At 44.5% G+C, this 16477-nt stretch overlaps 1 protein-coding gene across 7 annotated transcripts in view; it reads left to right on the top strand.

Annotated features, from left to right (window-relative positions):
• LRP1 (LDL receptor related protein 1) overlaps positions 1-16477 on the top strand; it is a 405127-nt gene that overhangs the window by 243504 nt on the left and 145146 nt on the right. For all 7 annotated transcript variants that reach the window (XM_044443327.1, XM_044443325.1, XM_044443324.1 and 4 more), the window contains 3 exons: positions 5683-5826; positions 9584-9820; positions 10325-10505. In XM_044443327.1, coding sequence (XP_044299262.1) covers positions 5683-5826; positions 9584-9820; positions 10325-10505 — 562 coding nt within the window. The remainder of the gene's footprint in view (positions 1-5682; positions 5827-9583; positions 9821-10324; positions 10506-16477) is intronic.

Here is a 16477-nt window from a genome sequence, read left to right as displayed (position 1 = left end):
GCCACCAACAACCACAATTTCTGGGCTTGAATAGAAAAGCAAACCGTGGCATGTTACTGTTGAGACTTAAATATTCAAGATGGTGACTACCATTGCCCCAAGAAGCCCTGCAGGGAAATTTCCCCACAGTATCTTCTTGTTCACTGCAAACCAGATCAGTGGCTTGGTCCTTGAGGTGCCAGGAGTTCTTTTTAATATAGGAGACAAACTCCTCTCTCTCTTATATTTGTGGTGCCTAGTAGTGAGTAATGGATTAAATCTGTAGTCTTCCATTTTGCAGGAGAGAGAGACCTTTATGACTCATCCATACTCCCCTTTCACAAGAGTACGCTGGGGATTGCCAGTGGTTGGAATCGTTCTTGCAGCCTCTCATGAGATGCTCCAAGAATGCACATAATTAGCAGGGATATTAAAAAAGTCACTTTGCCTGATACTCCCCTAGATTCAAAAGGCCCTTAGGAGCTTGGCTCAGCTTAGCAAGCACTTTTGGCTGGTGGCAGCAGCAACATATCATATAAGTTTTTATGTCAGAGCAGCCCCTTCAATGAGGGGTGCATTTGTCAGGGAATTAATATTGCCCCACTGCATACCAAACTCTGCCTTTCTGCCTGACTTGTACTCTGGTCCCAGGTGTTGCACTCTGTATCTGCTTTTAAGTTCCCCTTACGAAGATCTCTTTGGATTCTTGCTCCTGTCTCAGGTACTTGTTCTCCTACACACAGATACCTGTCTATCCCCCATAGTACTTCTTCTATTCCAGCTCTACCTGGAAAACCAGGCATTGTGGCAAAATGTGTGACATGACTTCTGCTGTGCCCTCGTTACTCAGCATGGGCCAGTTCAAGTGTGTGTGTGTGTTTGTGTAGAATTCAGCCACCTAGTATATTGAATCAATGTGCAGAGCAGAGATGTAAGATCTCTCAAGAGCCATATCCCTGGGTGATCTGAAACATTGAGGGGGGGGGAGTTCTAACTCTTTTGATGACCTACTTAAGTACTACATTGCATTGTTGATATTATCATTATTTTACATTTGAAATATTACTTCCTCTTGCAAGGAACCCAAAGCTGCTTGTAGTGTTCTCATCTTCTCTGTTTTATCCTGTGAAGTAGATTGGGTTGCGAGTCTGTGACGGGCCTGAAGTCACCCAGTGGGCTTCATGGCTGAGTGGGGGCTAGGATCCAGATCCTTTGGGTCCCACTCCAGCACTTTCATTTATTTATTACAAACATTTATATCCCATTCTTCTGACAAGTGCTCAGGATGGCTTACATAATATAAAATTACAATAATACAGTAATAAAACCACAATTATTAAAACAATGTAAAACAGGACATCATAAACTAAGAAAAAAGAAAAGGGAGGAAAAGAGTAGAAAATGTGACTGTGGGGAAGAAGAAAAAATGATACATTGCTGCTGACCCTCACCAATAAAAAAGAAGAATGGAATGCAAATGAAAATGTGGGAAGAAAAAAGTCAAAGCATCCTTCTCCCCAGGTTCACTCTGCTCTAGATCTTATTGTAAATTATTGTTGAACTATCTCAGAAATGTTTACTTTGGTTTCAGCTAGACTCACATGTATCACTTTATTTATTTATTTTTATATTGCCCAATAGCCAAGACTCTCAGCTAATTAAAGTTAAGTGACCAGAAATCACTGCCAATATGCCCAGCCTTTCAGTATCAGCCGTTCCCAACCCCAAATCTAATCATCTGCCCCTTGCCGAAATGTGATATATTGGTAGTCTCCCAGAAGAGCCCTCCTGAACATTTTATTATCTCCCAGCAGCTCTTGCAGAGAGAAGTGAACTTGAAAGCTGTCCCCAAAGAGGACTCTGAGGTGTATGATTGATTGATTAATTACTGCCTTGCAGAAAAGGGAAAGAATTAAATAGATGTGGCATCTTCAAATATTAATATCTTCCCTCTAAGCGTTGTTTCTGCTGCGTCTCTGAGCAGAGATATTTGACTAGGTCACAGTGCTCCCTGGAAAATCACAACACAGGGCTGAATTTCCTTTTCCCTTTTCCTAGAGCTGGATGTGTGCCTTATTCCTTCCCCTATCCCATCAATTATCAGAGAGCTTTGGCTATGGGGTGGTATAGAAATGAAATAAATAAAAATAACAATCATCCCTCCATCCATCCACCCCTGAAATGGCCCTCCTATTCTATGTAGTAAATCAGTCTGCAAGCAGAAAATTCTCTTAGAGCCTTTGGTCTGCTGCTTAGGATTCTCTCAGCCATAAAACTAATCAGCAAACTTTGGGCCGACAAGCCTTCATATCACCAGGGAGGACTGCTGCTTAGCAGGTTCTCAGTTTCTGAACACCACGGCTAGAATGATATCAGTTGTGTGGCACTTGAGGTCCTCCAAGAGCAAACTTGCTTCTGTTGAGGCAATGGAACATTGGTTGACCTTCTGGCCCCATAACATAGGTTCCTGTTTGCTTGACATGGCATGAACTCAAGGCTGCTGGGAATGTCACCCAAAAGTGTCAGAGGATTTTTTATATTCTCTTCCTGATTGTCTGAATCTTTTCATAAGCAGCACCTTGTACAACAGCCACCCAATCATATATCTCACCATCGCAGCCCAGTCCTTCCCTGCAATAGGGAAATCAGCGCATAGGCAACTCGTACAGTCCCTTTTGGGCACACCTAACATCCACATGCCCCATGAGTCAGTCAGTTCTGCACCTGACATGTCAAAAACTTAGCAAGCTCACTCCTGTGACGCAACCAAACCCAGCCCAGTTGCTTTCACTGTTTATTTCATATGTATATAAGGCATGGTTTGTAGCACATTAACATTAAAATATCATATACAGCAATACATACAGTAAAAATAAACATGGTCCTCATAAAAATACAACAAAGGTACTGCAGAAGAAACCATTTAAATTAGGTGTGGCCCTCCAGATGTTTTCAGACTTCAACTGCCAGCTTGCCTAACCCTGGGCTGTGATGGCTAAGGCTGATGGGAGTTGAAGCCCAGAAACATCTGGAGGGCTACAGACCAGCAGGCTGTGATTCCTTGGGGAATGATTCTGCTTTCAGACAAGGTGTAGATTGCAGATCGCTTTCAGACAAGGCCTTGCTTGTTTGCAAGTTACCTACTTAATTTATGGCTGCTGCAAGAAATTTGGTGGCATTGGGTCAGGCCTGCAACAGAAATGCCCATGTAGTGGTGGCCATATGTAGTCCACCCCTGCTGTAAGTAAATCTCCTGCCTTCACTCACTGACCCACTTTTTAAAAACTTGGATAACCTGCTGGCTGTAGCAGTACTGAATTTGAATTCTGGCTGGTTTTGGTTACTGGCTACCCCATATCCTTCTCATTAGGTAAGTCCTGAGGCAACTCATTGGGCTTTCATGCTGGTTGACCTTGCACAAGATCACATTGCTTTTCTTTTGCCTCAGATGCGCCATCTGCAAAATGGAAATAGTTGAGAAAGAACTATTGGTATTGGTTTTAATTTCTGGCTTGATAACAGAATTATAGGATCTTACCGTTGGAAGGGGCCTAGAAAGCCATCGGGTCCAACCATGTAAAGTCCATTCAACAAAGCTGATTTAAAATCACCCTGCATCTGCTCAGTCCTGGCTCCCAAATGGAAATCTTGGAGCACTTCTAATGTGATTCTACAGTAGGGCTGCAAAAATTAGACCCAAGGCCTCATTCAGCCCATGTGGATGGGATTTCCATCTGGCCCTCTGGGGTTCCTCAGAAAGGTTTGCCCCTTTTACTCCACCCCCACATCCTTTCCCCCAACCACTGCTTGTTTGGTGGTGCCCTGCTTTTGTGACATTCCTTCTCCCCTTCTAAAAGGTTGTGATGGCTCTTCTGAGGCTTAGTGACTGGCAGTGAGTTCTTAAAGCTAAAATATGCTGATATTTTGGGGGTTGGCCCTGCTTTCTTTACCTTTGGCACCAGCCAGAATTAGTTTGTGACTCCTCCCCACAAAAAGAGATGCAATTTGGCCCTGAGGCTGAAAGAGGCTCTTCAGTCTTCCTCTAGGCAAAAAAAAGTCAGAAAAGGGTGAGAACATTTGAAACAAAGCTCAAAAGTTGAGAGGACCATTGTTCCTTGACACTCTTATTAATCATTCTGATCACAAAGTTGCTGCCTTTGAAAGCAGGTCAGAAGCCTCTGTTGGCACAGTATGCAAGGGCCAAGATTTTGACCAGGATTGTGTGCTCACATGCTGTCTCCCCAGTTGGAAAAGACCATCACTGGTTGCCTGTTCACTTCTGGGCTCCATTCAAATGACAGTTTCTTACCTTTAGATTCTTAGCCATGGGCCCCAAAAAGTGTGTCTGCCCATGTGTATCTGCCAACATGTTACAGTCAAAAGCTGCTGCCCTTCTTCAAGTGTGGTGTAGCAGTTAGGACTGTGAAAACTCAGCTTCAGATTCTCACTTGGCCACAGTGTGCTCTGGGTGAATCAGTTACCAGTGCCTACCCTACCCTCAGAGGGTTGTTTGTGAGGATAAAATATACATTGCCTTCAGCTCCTTGGAGTAAAAGTGAGATATAAATGAAATGTATACACAAACCCAAACATTGCAATGAATTTTCTGACAAGAGAAAGTGGCACCCCAGCTGTTAGATGCCCTTCCAAGGGAAGTATGTCTGGCCCCAACTTGCTGTCTTTTAGGCCCCAGCCAAAAATACCTTTTTATTTACCTAGAAATTTTAAAACATGTTCTTTTTTGGCTATTTTAAGTGTTTTAAAACTCTGATTTTTCATTGTAGTTTTACCTCCTTGTTTTGTGTGTGTGTTTTGTTTAACTTGCTCTTTAGTTTTTGTGAATCTTCATAATCGTTTCAAAGATTCATAATCATTAATAATCATTTCAAATTAATAGGATGTACACCCCAGGGGTATCTCAGTTGCTCAGCACTTAGTTGGATTCCCTCCAGACTGGGCAGTGATTTTTGCAAGAACAGCTAGAATCTAATCTCTCATCAGCCAAGAGCAAGATCTTGTCTAATTTACATAACCTTGAACTTAAATAAACTTTGTTTAAAGACATACCATACGCTGTGGGTGGTAATAGATGGAGGATTCATCATAGCACAAGCAATTAAAAAACATTGTGTAGCTATTCTGACTTTTCTTCCTGAATTTCTTTCTGCTAAAGAAAGGGATGACGGGAACAGCAGAAAAACTTGTGAGAGTTGCAAATTGGAAATGTTTTCACGTGGACGCCCAGTACAATTTTGTAATAATTGCACAATAGAAATAATTTTGTGAATGATTTCACAATAAACGCACGAGTCTGGAAGCTCTGGTTATGTTGATGGCAACTTGTATCATCCTGCAAGCCTTGCACTTCTTGCTTTAGGTTAGACTGAAGTCAGAGATCACTGACCTTTAATATGAAATACAATTAATATGAATAGAAGGGGTATAAAACCAGAGCCACACACCTGGAGTGTGGTGGTGGGGTTTCCACAATTGTTGATGTAATTAATAAAACTCCTGCAGTAACCAGACAGTGCACATGGTTATGGGGCAGCCACTGAGAGTTTCTCTCTATACATCCTTAGCAGCCAAACTTGGTGCATTCCAAGACAGTGCTTGTGCTCAATCTTAAAATGCCATGATGGAAGATCAGAGATGCGAGCTATGTAGAAATTAACTACATGGATTTTTTCTGTCTTGTTGCAGTGAGGAGCCATGCTTGTGAACCAGGCATGTTTGGCAAACCAGGAGGCTGCTCTGACATCTGTCTCCTTGGAAACAGCCACAAGACCCGAACATGCCGGTGCCGATCAGGTTTCAGCCTCGGAAGTGATGGGAAGTCTTGCAAAAGTGAGTGGCATGTAGACATTGTGGGTGTGGTGTAGTGTGCTGGGGAGCGAACCAAGAGAGTTTAGTTTTGCCTTGCAATTTAGGGTCAGTTTTCCCACAATAATTTGCCTTAGTCAGCTGGCTCTGTGAATCATTGCTGTGACCTGGTGCATGGTACAGGAAAGGTGTTTGAAGAGATTGGGATCATTTGCTGGTCCTGCTGACAAATAGGCCCTGTTACAATGGCAGATGCAAGGGAGCAAAGGGACTGATGAGAGTTGAACATGTGGAGAGCAGGATACTGAGAAAACGAGTGGGAAGGGAGTGAGAGATTGAGATTACGACCATAAGAAGCTGCTTTATACTGAGCCAGACCATTAGTACGTCTAGCCCTTTATTGTTGACACTCTCTAGGCTCACACAACATGACAAGCCTGAACCAGGGCTGAGTTTGGGTTGTCATTAAACTGTGGGTTGTTTTTGAATCATAGGTTGTTGTGAACCCAGCCACATCAGCAAATCATGGTTTGTTGACCGTGAACAGCCCAGAAAAGGAGCCCATGGTTTGAGTTATGCTCTGTGGTTGGTTTGTGGTTAACAAACCATGTCTGTCAGTGTGCCTGGCTTTCCACAGCACAACAACCCGTAATTCAAGAATAAACCATGATTCAGTGGCAATTCACTCTCAACTTGTACATAACTTATACTCAGGTATGTATAAACCAGGGCACTGACTAGCAGTAGTTTTCCCGGATTTCAGGTGGAAGTTTTCTCAAGTCCCAGTTGAAGGTGACAGGGATCAAACCTTGGACCTACTGCATGCAAAGCAGGTGCTCCCACTCCTGAGCAATGATCCTAAGTGCCAGGATTTTCATGTGAGAGTACAACTGCACGCTCACGACTTTGTGCAGCTTGTCCAGCTGGTCCAGCTTGCCACTGCCATGTAGGCCCCTTCTCCTTTTTTCATAAATCGCAGCTGCCAGCACTGTGGGCCAGTGGGTGGGGGTTGTACAGCGTACCAAAGGCCACACAGGTGGCAGACTGCAGAACTGCCTTAGTAACTAGATGTAGAATGATCTTGGTTAGCCCCTCTCCCAGGACACCTCGTGAAGAGCAAAGACACGACTGCTAGTCTCAGAGGTATGTTTCTTGCTCACTGTGATAGCACCGGCACACTGCCACATGGAAAATAAATTTCTGAGGGAAGGGCATTTTGAACAGGCTGGATCAACTCCCCATGAAGGTTGAACCCAGCTCCACTTTAGCCTGTGCTGCAATTCTGTGCTCCAAAACTTTATGCAAGTAATAATGTTAGGCTGGACCCAAGGATCTGTGCCACTTTGATTTCCCGATGTATCTGTTGAGTGGTGCCCACTGTGGACAGCCTTACTGAGGAAGCACATCCTGACCTCTGACTCCCCATTGGCTAGGAGGGAAGGCCAGAGTGGCCACAGTGAGCCAGGTTTTCTCCTCATTGAACTGTCTCTATGGAAGGGCTGTCTTTGCACTGACTGAGGCCTCTGCCTTCCCCACTGACGAAACTGCTGCTTTCAACCCCTCACCCCCACAGACCTGCTGTTATTCTAGTGCCTCGCCTCCTTCTGACTAGTAGTCAAAAGAGCTCCTCTGTCCGTTCTTACTCTGTGCAGAAGGGAGCAAGGGTGCACGTCATCAGGATACAGAAAAACTAGCCCCTGCTAGACGTTTCCACATACCAGATGATGCTACGTGACATGTCCCAGTTAAAAGTCACTCCTTTGTGGGTATAAATCATTTCGTCAGAGCCAAACTTGTGGTTGATTTTTGGCCAGGGGAAAAAAATCCCTGCTAGAGAGGGAGAACCAGCTGCCAGCAAAGCACCACAGTGTGAAAACCCTATTAGTCACCAAGCAACTGTCCTAATTCCCCCTTTTGCCTTTTCTTTTGGTAACTCCTCAGTTAATTTTCATGGGGAGTGCCATTGCCTGTAAAAGTTGCTGACCGTCTGGTTTCCTTCAGCCTGATAGATACTAATCCTGCCCTAGGGACTGAGGACCAAGCATTCAGCTGGGTTTCCTGGGGCTCTGACAGATATTCATGTAGCCTGCTAAAGAGCCACTATTAATTTAACAGGGGGTGGTGTAATGAGAACCAGCAGCTGTAGACTAAATACAAACAAATTAAACTTGGAAGACTTGCACAACTATTTAGCAGGCCCAGTGAACAAATACGCAGTTGTCTTCTTGGCTCGGGATGGGTGCTTGCCAATATATGGGCAATATTGTTGAAGGATGGTAAACATAGCAAAGGTAAAGGGCACCTGGGCACTTGCACATGTAGGATGGTTTGGGGGCAGAGGGATCATGCCAATCTAGCCACACCAGGCCTCTGATTATGATTTGTTCATACAGTAGACTAAGAGATCTCTGCAATCCTTGCATATGACGCAGATCATAGAAGGGATTTGTTCAGAAGGTTGTAGTTTACTTGCTGAATTCCTTTTGGGGGAGATTTAGGGGGGGGGATGGGGGTACATTATGTGAAATATTTAAAGTACCAACATGCTTTAGCTTAACACTCTTACTGCTGATAAATAAGGTTTAGCAGAGGAATGTCAAAACTTTAGCATGGGAAAAACTTTGCAAAAGGCAGGAATGCACCAAAGGATTGGCAGTCTGGAGAAGCAGGTAGGACCAAGGAAATGGGCATGCTATCTTTGGAAACCTGGCCAGGTTTGGCCCTCAGAACTGAAGTTTAGCACCCCTGCTCTACACACATGGATTCATGGACTTCCCAGTTGCACTGCTAGCTGTGAGGAAGCTGCTTACTGGGCCACCTGTAGCCCAGCTGCCCTCTTTTCCTTTTTTTTTCCCCTTTCCTTTTGCTTTTATCAGCCCTTCAGGTCTAACCTACACATTCTAAATATTGCAATCAGCATGTATAATCCAAATTATGCATATGACTCCCAGTGTCATGTGGGTTGAAAAATTAACTTTGTAGGCTCAGGTTTTAGATTTACTATTATTTTAAGCGGTCTGGGGGAAAATATATAATTATTCCATGTAAGGAGCCTCTTCCAATCTAGTGCCCATGGTTGTTGGGGATGGTGGAAGTTGTAATCCAAATCATCAGTGAGGCACACATTTGGGAAAGCCTAATGTAGAACAGTGCTTGGCAAAGGTAGATCTCTGTATGTTTTGAATTTCCACTCCCAAGAAGCCCCTGCCAGCATGTCCAGTCGTCAGGAAAGCTGGGAGTTGAAGATTTACTTTCTGTCCAACCTGTATGTAAAGCGTGCTTCAGCTTGAAGCAAGGGAAGGAGGCCAAGGAATCAGATAAAGGTTGAGGTGTGCAGGGAGCTGCTTCCTCACTTATCAAGCAGGGAACTCCTGTTCTCTCTGTTGCCAGCCTCTGGTTTCAGAAATGGAGTTGGCTGCCTTCTGTTCTTTCATGGAGACAGAGGGAAGCCGGTTGTCTATATGAAACCTGGCTTTAAATTAATGGAGGATACCTCTGTCAGCAGCTGTCTGTCACAACAGCTGTGTGCTCCCTGCAGGGTGACAAGCACCATGCTTCTCCATGCCACTGGCTGGGGAGGGTGGTACTGCTCTCCTCAGCAGGAAGCTGCTATGTCTTCAAATCCTCCTTGTGGGTGCTGATAGGTCCTTGATCTGATCCAGCAGAGCCTTACTGAGGTTCCTGTGGGTGTTACTTTGACCCTTGTGGAAAGCAGGAAGGCTTACCCTTGCCGGTGAACTCGAGTGGGAATCATAGCTAACCTTTCTCTGTTGTCTTGCAGAGCCAGAGCATGAGTTATTCCTTGTATATGGAAAAGGTCGCCCGGGCATCATCCGTGGGATGGACATGGGAGCAAAAGTCCCTGATGAGCACATGATCCCCATTGAAAACCTGATGAATCCCAGAGCGCTCGATTTCCATGCAGAGACTGGTTTCATTTACTTTGCTGACACTACCAGCTACTTGATAGGAAGACAGAAGATTGATGGAACGGAAAGGGAAACAATCTTGAAAGATGGTAAGTGCCTGACTTTCAGTCCCAGTCAATGTCTTGTATCAGTATGATAGATGCTGTTGCAATTTCCAACAGTGGGGCTAATGGGACTTAGAATGGATTGATCAGGGTTTGAATCTCTGCTTTTCCTAATGGGAAGAATCTGGATTTTGATACATTCTCTTTACTTAGAATATGGGTCAGCTGGAAGGTACCAGGAAGGGGTGGTTTGTACAGATTTCACTGTTTGTTACGCATGTTGACTTTCTTCATATGCCTGTGGATGCAAACCCATAAGCTGTGTCCTGCTGCTGATTCTCTCTGCATCTTTTGAAGCAGGTAATAGGGTTGGCACATGTGTATTCATCATGCCTGGTTTCTTGTCTGTTCCAGTAGATATCACGCATCAGAGCTCATGGCACCATTCATATGGTCCTGTCACTTCTGTTTCTCTCGTTGGTGTCTGATGTGTCCCCATCTGCCGGGTTTGGTCTTGCTGAGTGCAATTGTTGTTTTAACTCCTTGCAGGCATTCATAATGTGGAAGGCATTGCTGTGGACTGGATGGGGAACAACCTGTACTGGACCGATGATGGGCCCAAGAAGACCATCAGTGTGGCCCGGCTGGAGAAAGCGGCCCAGACCAGGAAGACACTGATTGAAGGAAAGATGACTCACCCTCGAGCCATTGTGGTCGACCCCTTGAATGGGTAGGTACAATGGTGCTATTTCAGGCAGGACAAGGACGTCTGCTTTTGCCAGCTGTTGAATGGGCTGGGGTTGGAACAATCAACTAGAGTGCTAAAATTCAGGGGTGCAAAGCACAGTGTGAAAAAGCAAACCATCTCTTGTCCCAACATGAGTTGTTTGAAACATCAGGCTATACATTTGTTTCTGAGATTTTTATCCCATCCTTCTTTGAAAGAGCTCCCTCCCCAAGAGGCTGTATGCTGTTCTAACCCTTTGTGGCCTGCACTAGAATGAATTTGGATGGGCCCCTGAGTCATTCAAGTGTATGAGAGGAAGGATGTGGCAAAAGATGGAAGAGTGATTCAGCGCCAAATTACAAAATATGTCAGAAGATCTGCACTTGACCTCCTGATGTTTTACTCTATTGTTTTACCGAAATGCAGCCACAAAGGGCTGCTAAAGGACACTTAATCTGTCCATTGCATCACTTCCCCAATCTGAATCTTTCCTGTTAAACTTGTGCTTGCTTTGCAAGGGATAAATGTAGGCACACATCTCATGCCTCTGCCTGAGTTGCCCCATGAGCGGATATCATCCAGGAAGAGAAGGGGGTTTTAGGTATGGGAAAATGGCATGGGCTGAAAGACTCCACCTGTTTCCCCCTTGGTAGCATTTTCCCAATCAGATGAGCAACTGCTGTACTTAGTGTTTAATACAGAACTGTCCAGAGATCAGTTCCTGCTCTCCCAGTGTATAATGCAGGGTCTGGGCAAGCTGTAGCCCAAGGGCCTAATGGGAAAACCTTCTGCAAGTGATCAGTTCCCACTCCTGGCAATACTCCTGATTGGCCCCTCCTTTGGCGTGAGCTGGGTAGAGCGGGGTGGGAGAGAGTGCTTTGATTCTCTCCTCCAGCAGCTTTGGTCTCGCCCAATACCAGCACGTGGCAGGAAATACCACCCTTGACAGAAGCGCAGTTTGCCACCACTGGGGATCTGTAACGTTTGTCTCCTAGTGGTCAGGATTGTTTGCTTTGGGTCCTCCGTGTTATGTCCCTTCTGTGTCACAGTGCTGGTAGATTCTTTCCAGCTAGTCATTTTTCCTTTATCTGAGCATCTCAAGTTGGAACTTTAGCTATAAAAAAAGACTGCCGCCACAAATTGCAGACCTATGTCACATTCTCCCCCATTTTTTCCCTGGAAAGTCTAGGCATATGAAGAAAGAAACTGTCTTATATCAGGTCTGCCCCTTGATCCATTTAGTCCACTGTTGTCAACAGTGACTGGCAGCGGATCTGTTCAGGCAGTTGTTTTTCTGGCCCTCAGTGGAGATGCTGGGTTTGAACTTAGGACCATTTGCTTGCAACACATGCACTCTGCCACTGAGCTACGGTTCTTTCTCACCAAATCTTAGTATCACTGAGAGTTGTGCTTTTGCCTTAAGTGCCATTTTCATGTTCTGTGTTCCCACACTCTCCATGCTAGCAGCATCCACCAATGATCGGAAGGGAAATACTCAGAATTTGATATTTATCCTTTTCCAGGCTAGGACCCCACAGAAATACTGGTGAGACTTTGCAAGTGCAGGAGATAAGATGCTGGTCAGCTCTCTCTAGCATGGAGCAACTTGCAGAGGATCAAGTTAAGAATGTTGCTCTAGCACTGAACCCATTTGTGAATTTAAATACACTTGCAGCCAAGGTGTGGCCTTGGTCTGCCCTCTCTGGAGGAAGCTGTTCTGACTTAAAAGGGTGATACTCTATCCTTCTGGTTCAGCAGGGCTGGGAAACTTCTGTTGTTGGCTCTAGGTTGAGAGTTCTAGGGTGCCCTCTTGCAGATAGATGATTCTGTGGAGGAGGCTTTGTTGAAGTTAGAGCAAGGGGGCACAGCTAGTTCCCAGGATGAAGCAGATGCTAGTGGTTCTGGATCTTGGAATTCCTCTCCCACAGAGTTTACAGAAAGTGGGCATTTTTGGTCTTTCTCTGAGCCCCAGATATGTCCTCTGTATCATCAGGCTACAAATCCAAGACCCTGGGAATAGTTGGTGTCCTGAAAATAGCTGCTTTGATTTTAAGCAAAAAACAAATGCATAGCAGTTTTATAGCCCTTCTGGCTGCTTGGCAGCGTGTGGGTCAAGCCTAGTAAATTCTGCCAAGGCAGAGATTCCCAAAGCTCAGTGAACAGAGATTCATTCATTCATTTAATTATGTACTTACTAACTTGTATCACAAACCTTCAGCACAACTGTGCCTGCAGGGCAGCTTACATTAGAATTAAAAATACTTAATGCAAGGCAATCTCAGAAACAGCACAACTAGAAGTAACAAAGATAAGATAGCAAACATAGTACAATAACATTAGAAGACAAAACTCTTACCTATTACAACTGCTTTTTTAAAAATGGTTTTGTGGTCTGGGAAAGTGAAATTTTACCCATTGCAAAAATGACATGTCCTTTAAAATAATTCAGTTAATGAGTTGCCCTGTAGCTGAAATTTCCATGATAATGTGCATGATAAAAGTAAAACCAATAAAAACACAATAAAAGGCATTGTTTTACAATCAGCAATGAAAATTCAGCATTCGAAAGAGATTCATAACTGAGTAGCTAAAAATGTAAAGAAGCTGTTGCAGCATTACACATGCTTAAAAAAAAATCGGGTGAATGGAGCAGGCACCAGCAGCTGACAAGTGTGTGCAGAAAGAGTGTACATGATTGAGAAGGCTTTCCCTGTATGCCACCTTGCCTCAGAGAGCAAGCTGGGCACCCAGAGAACAGCCTCCAATGACAATATCAGTGATCAGGCAGATTGATACAGGCAAAGAGGGTCCCAGAAATACCAAGCCCTAAGCTGTATAGCACTTCAAAGTTGTTCTAGCGTAGGTGAGATGTGACCCCCTTACCTGACTCTTTAGTCAACATCCTTTCTCCTGTGGGGGAGGTTTGAATAAACATGGATATAGGTCACCTCCAGGCACTTTTAAGTGCCTCAGGTCAAAACCATTGGAAACCACCCCTGAAACCCAACTAGGTGTGTTCTGGGCACCTGCCTGTTCTGTAGAGTATAACCAGCAGCATCCAGATTGAGGTGAATGTGAGCAATCTGTAGCAAAAAGCCTCTGAGGCTATGCAAAAGGCACACTTTTTCTGTCAGGTTTTTTTTTAACAGAAACTTGAAGTACTTTAAGTTTTCTTGGAGTACAAGTTGCAGAATTCTGCCTTTCTTAGTCAGAGTCTTAATTTCCTTTTTTGAGGAGGGTGGTGGAATGCGCAGCTTTCAGCACAGACCTTCCTTTGCTTTACTGCCTTCTTCTTCAGTGCTTGGCATCAAAATCCTCCAGATTACAGGGGCCTGCTTCTGGCTGGCTTATGCTGAGCCTGGGAGTCTCAGGAACACTGGCCCTATGTTCCAAACTTCATCGCTCACATGTGTGCTCTACTGGCTGATTCTCTTGCAGATGTCACAGGAATTTCCACTCAGCAGGAAGGAATTATTCAGTTCATTTCCTGCTGAGCTGATTCCTTGAAGAATTCAGCCCATGAGTCCCATCTGTTTTCACACTGGGGTGTCTGGGCCTATGGGGCTTGAGTCCCTGGGGATTCAAAGGCATGTCCTGTTTTTAGCAGACACTCAGTCATGACCAGCAGGGGATGGCATTGCAATGTGTGTTGACTCATGAGCTCTCCTTGACTCTGGAAGTAGCAAGGGCCAGGAGGGGGAGTACATTTCATCCCCGTTAGAAGAGCTGTTTCCATTTTGTCTCCACTATTCATAATGGCCCCCTTTGCACTGTGATTGCTCTTTGAAATGCTTTCTTCACCTCGCCCGCTATCCCATCCAGACAGAGCTCAGGTACCTGGTCCCTTCAATTCTGTTCTGGTGCCAGTTGACACTGCTCAGAGGATCCAGTTGTAGCGCCACCTGCCCCATTAACTTGCATGTATCTGTTCACATGGTGCTTTTTAGGCTGCATGGAACAATATGTCTGACCTAGTTTGAATTAGCCATGCTCTGATTGGTTAATGCAAAGAAACAAATGCATTGTTTCTGAGCCTGGGCCTGGGAGAGGAGCAGAACCTATTCTTCAGGCTGGAAGGGGAGCCGGAGCCCTTGCAGTCTGTATCCATCTTTAAGGATATTCTAACAAAGCATTTTCCTACCTGAATGGTTGTCTCATCTCAGGTTCGGCTTCTCTTATGTATTTATTAACATTTCTGTACCTCCCAACAGCCAAAACTCCTGCGAACAATTCATGCAATTAGAACCATAAAATGCAACATCATAAAATACAGTATAAATGTTTAAAAGGTTTTATGTAAATAGAACCCAAAATAAAATCCAGCAGCAGTACAAAGATTTAAAATACAGTAAAAGATTTAAAACAAAAGAAACTGGAACACTAAAATGTCTGGGAAGATTAGAAGGGCTTCACCTAGAGAGTGATGTTATTAGGCAATTCTTGGTCTTCTACCTAATAATATTCCAGGGTTGCATCTTCTTGTTGTCTCCCAAATTGGCAGTATTCATCAATCTTGCTTTAATTCATTATTAAATCTATATTCCAAATCTAAATCTTTCTAATCTAAATCTTTAAATCTAAATCTTTCCACTACAAATAGTGCTGAAGGTGGCAACAGTAAAATAGAAAATAAAATACAAAGTTATAATTCAACTATAAAAATGAATCAATTACCAATATACCAATGAAAAGAAAATAAATATTTTACAAAATAGTATTATTTTTGGAGAATACAAAGTCTGCAAAGCTGATTGTGTAAAAAACATCAAGAGTAGTAGGGACAGCACTGGGGATTGTTATTGTGGCACTCCCAGGGTCCTTCACTTTTGACTGTGGTAGCCAGGACCGATATGAGTTGCAATCCAACAACATCCAGAGGGCCAAATATTCCCCATCCCAGGGGGAACAATATACATTGAGAGTGAATATGCTTGAATATGCTCAAGGTTAGCACATGGTTGGAAATGGGGTGGAGACACTGTTTATTGAGGGCATTTGTTATGGATTCCTATTTTATCATAACTAAGAAAATGTCATTAGCACAGACCAAACAATGAAGCTTTTCCAGAAAGAAAATGTATTTGTGTCTTTGCTATGAATGTGACCCATTAAGCAGACAAGGAATTTCTTGGGCCAGTGGACTTTACACCAGTTGCAGTGCTGAAGCACTCTTGAAGGGAGATCCCATTGCTACCATTGAAAGTGGTTATAACTAAGTCATGTGTAAATCATCTTCATTGCATTTACAAAGTGGTAATCTAATCTGGGTATGACCAAGGCCTAGATCGGGAAAATATTTTGTTTTCATTAGTCCATCTGTCTCCCACCCTTCCTCCAAGTTAGAAACATAGAAACAGAGCGAGTCAGAAGGGGTCACCCGGGCCATCTAGTCTGACCTCCGACACCAGCCGGCTCCACTCACGACATGCCCACCATGTGGACGTCCAGGCTATCCTTGAACACCTGCACCGATGGGGCCTCAGTCACCTCTCGTGGAAGCCCATTCCACACCCTCGGGGTCCTGACTGTCAGGAAGTCCTTCCTGGCATCCAAATGGAACCTTGGCTCCCTGAGCTTTGCTCCATTGGAGCGCGTCCTGCCTTCCTCTGCAGGGGAGAACAGATCTCTACCCATCTCAATGTGACATCCCCTCACATACCTGTATGTCGCCAACATGTCCCCTCTGAGTCTCCTCTTCTCCAGGCTGAAGAGACCCAGTTCCCTCAGTCTCGCCTCATACGGCATCCCCTGCAAACCGGCCACCAACCTTGTGGCCGTACGCTGCACTGACTCTGACCTGGCTATATCCTTTCTGTAATGAGGGGCCCAAAACTGAACACAATACTCCATTTGCGGGCGCACCACAGTCGTGTAGAGTGGTAGTAATACCTCTCTTGATCTAGAAGCCACACTTCTGGCTATGCAACCAAGGGTGGCGTTCGCCCTCTTGACCACCACATCACACTGCTGACTCA

This window comes from Varanus komodoensis, unplaced genomic scaffold (genome assembly GCF_004798865.1).
Source record: "Varanus komodoensis strain SLA01 unplaced genomic scaffold, ASM479886v1 scaffold41, whole genome shotgun sequence".
In the NCBI taxonomy this organism is placed as follows: Eukaryota; Metazoa; Chordata; class Lepidosauria; order Squamata; family Varanidae; genus Varanus; species Varanus komodoensis.
Note: the sequence above shows the minus strand (reverse complement) of the source record. Positions and strands in the feature narration are given on the sequence as shown.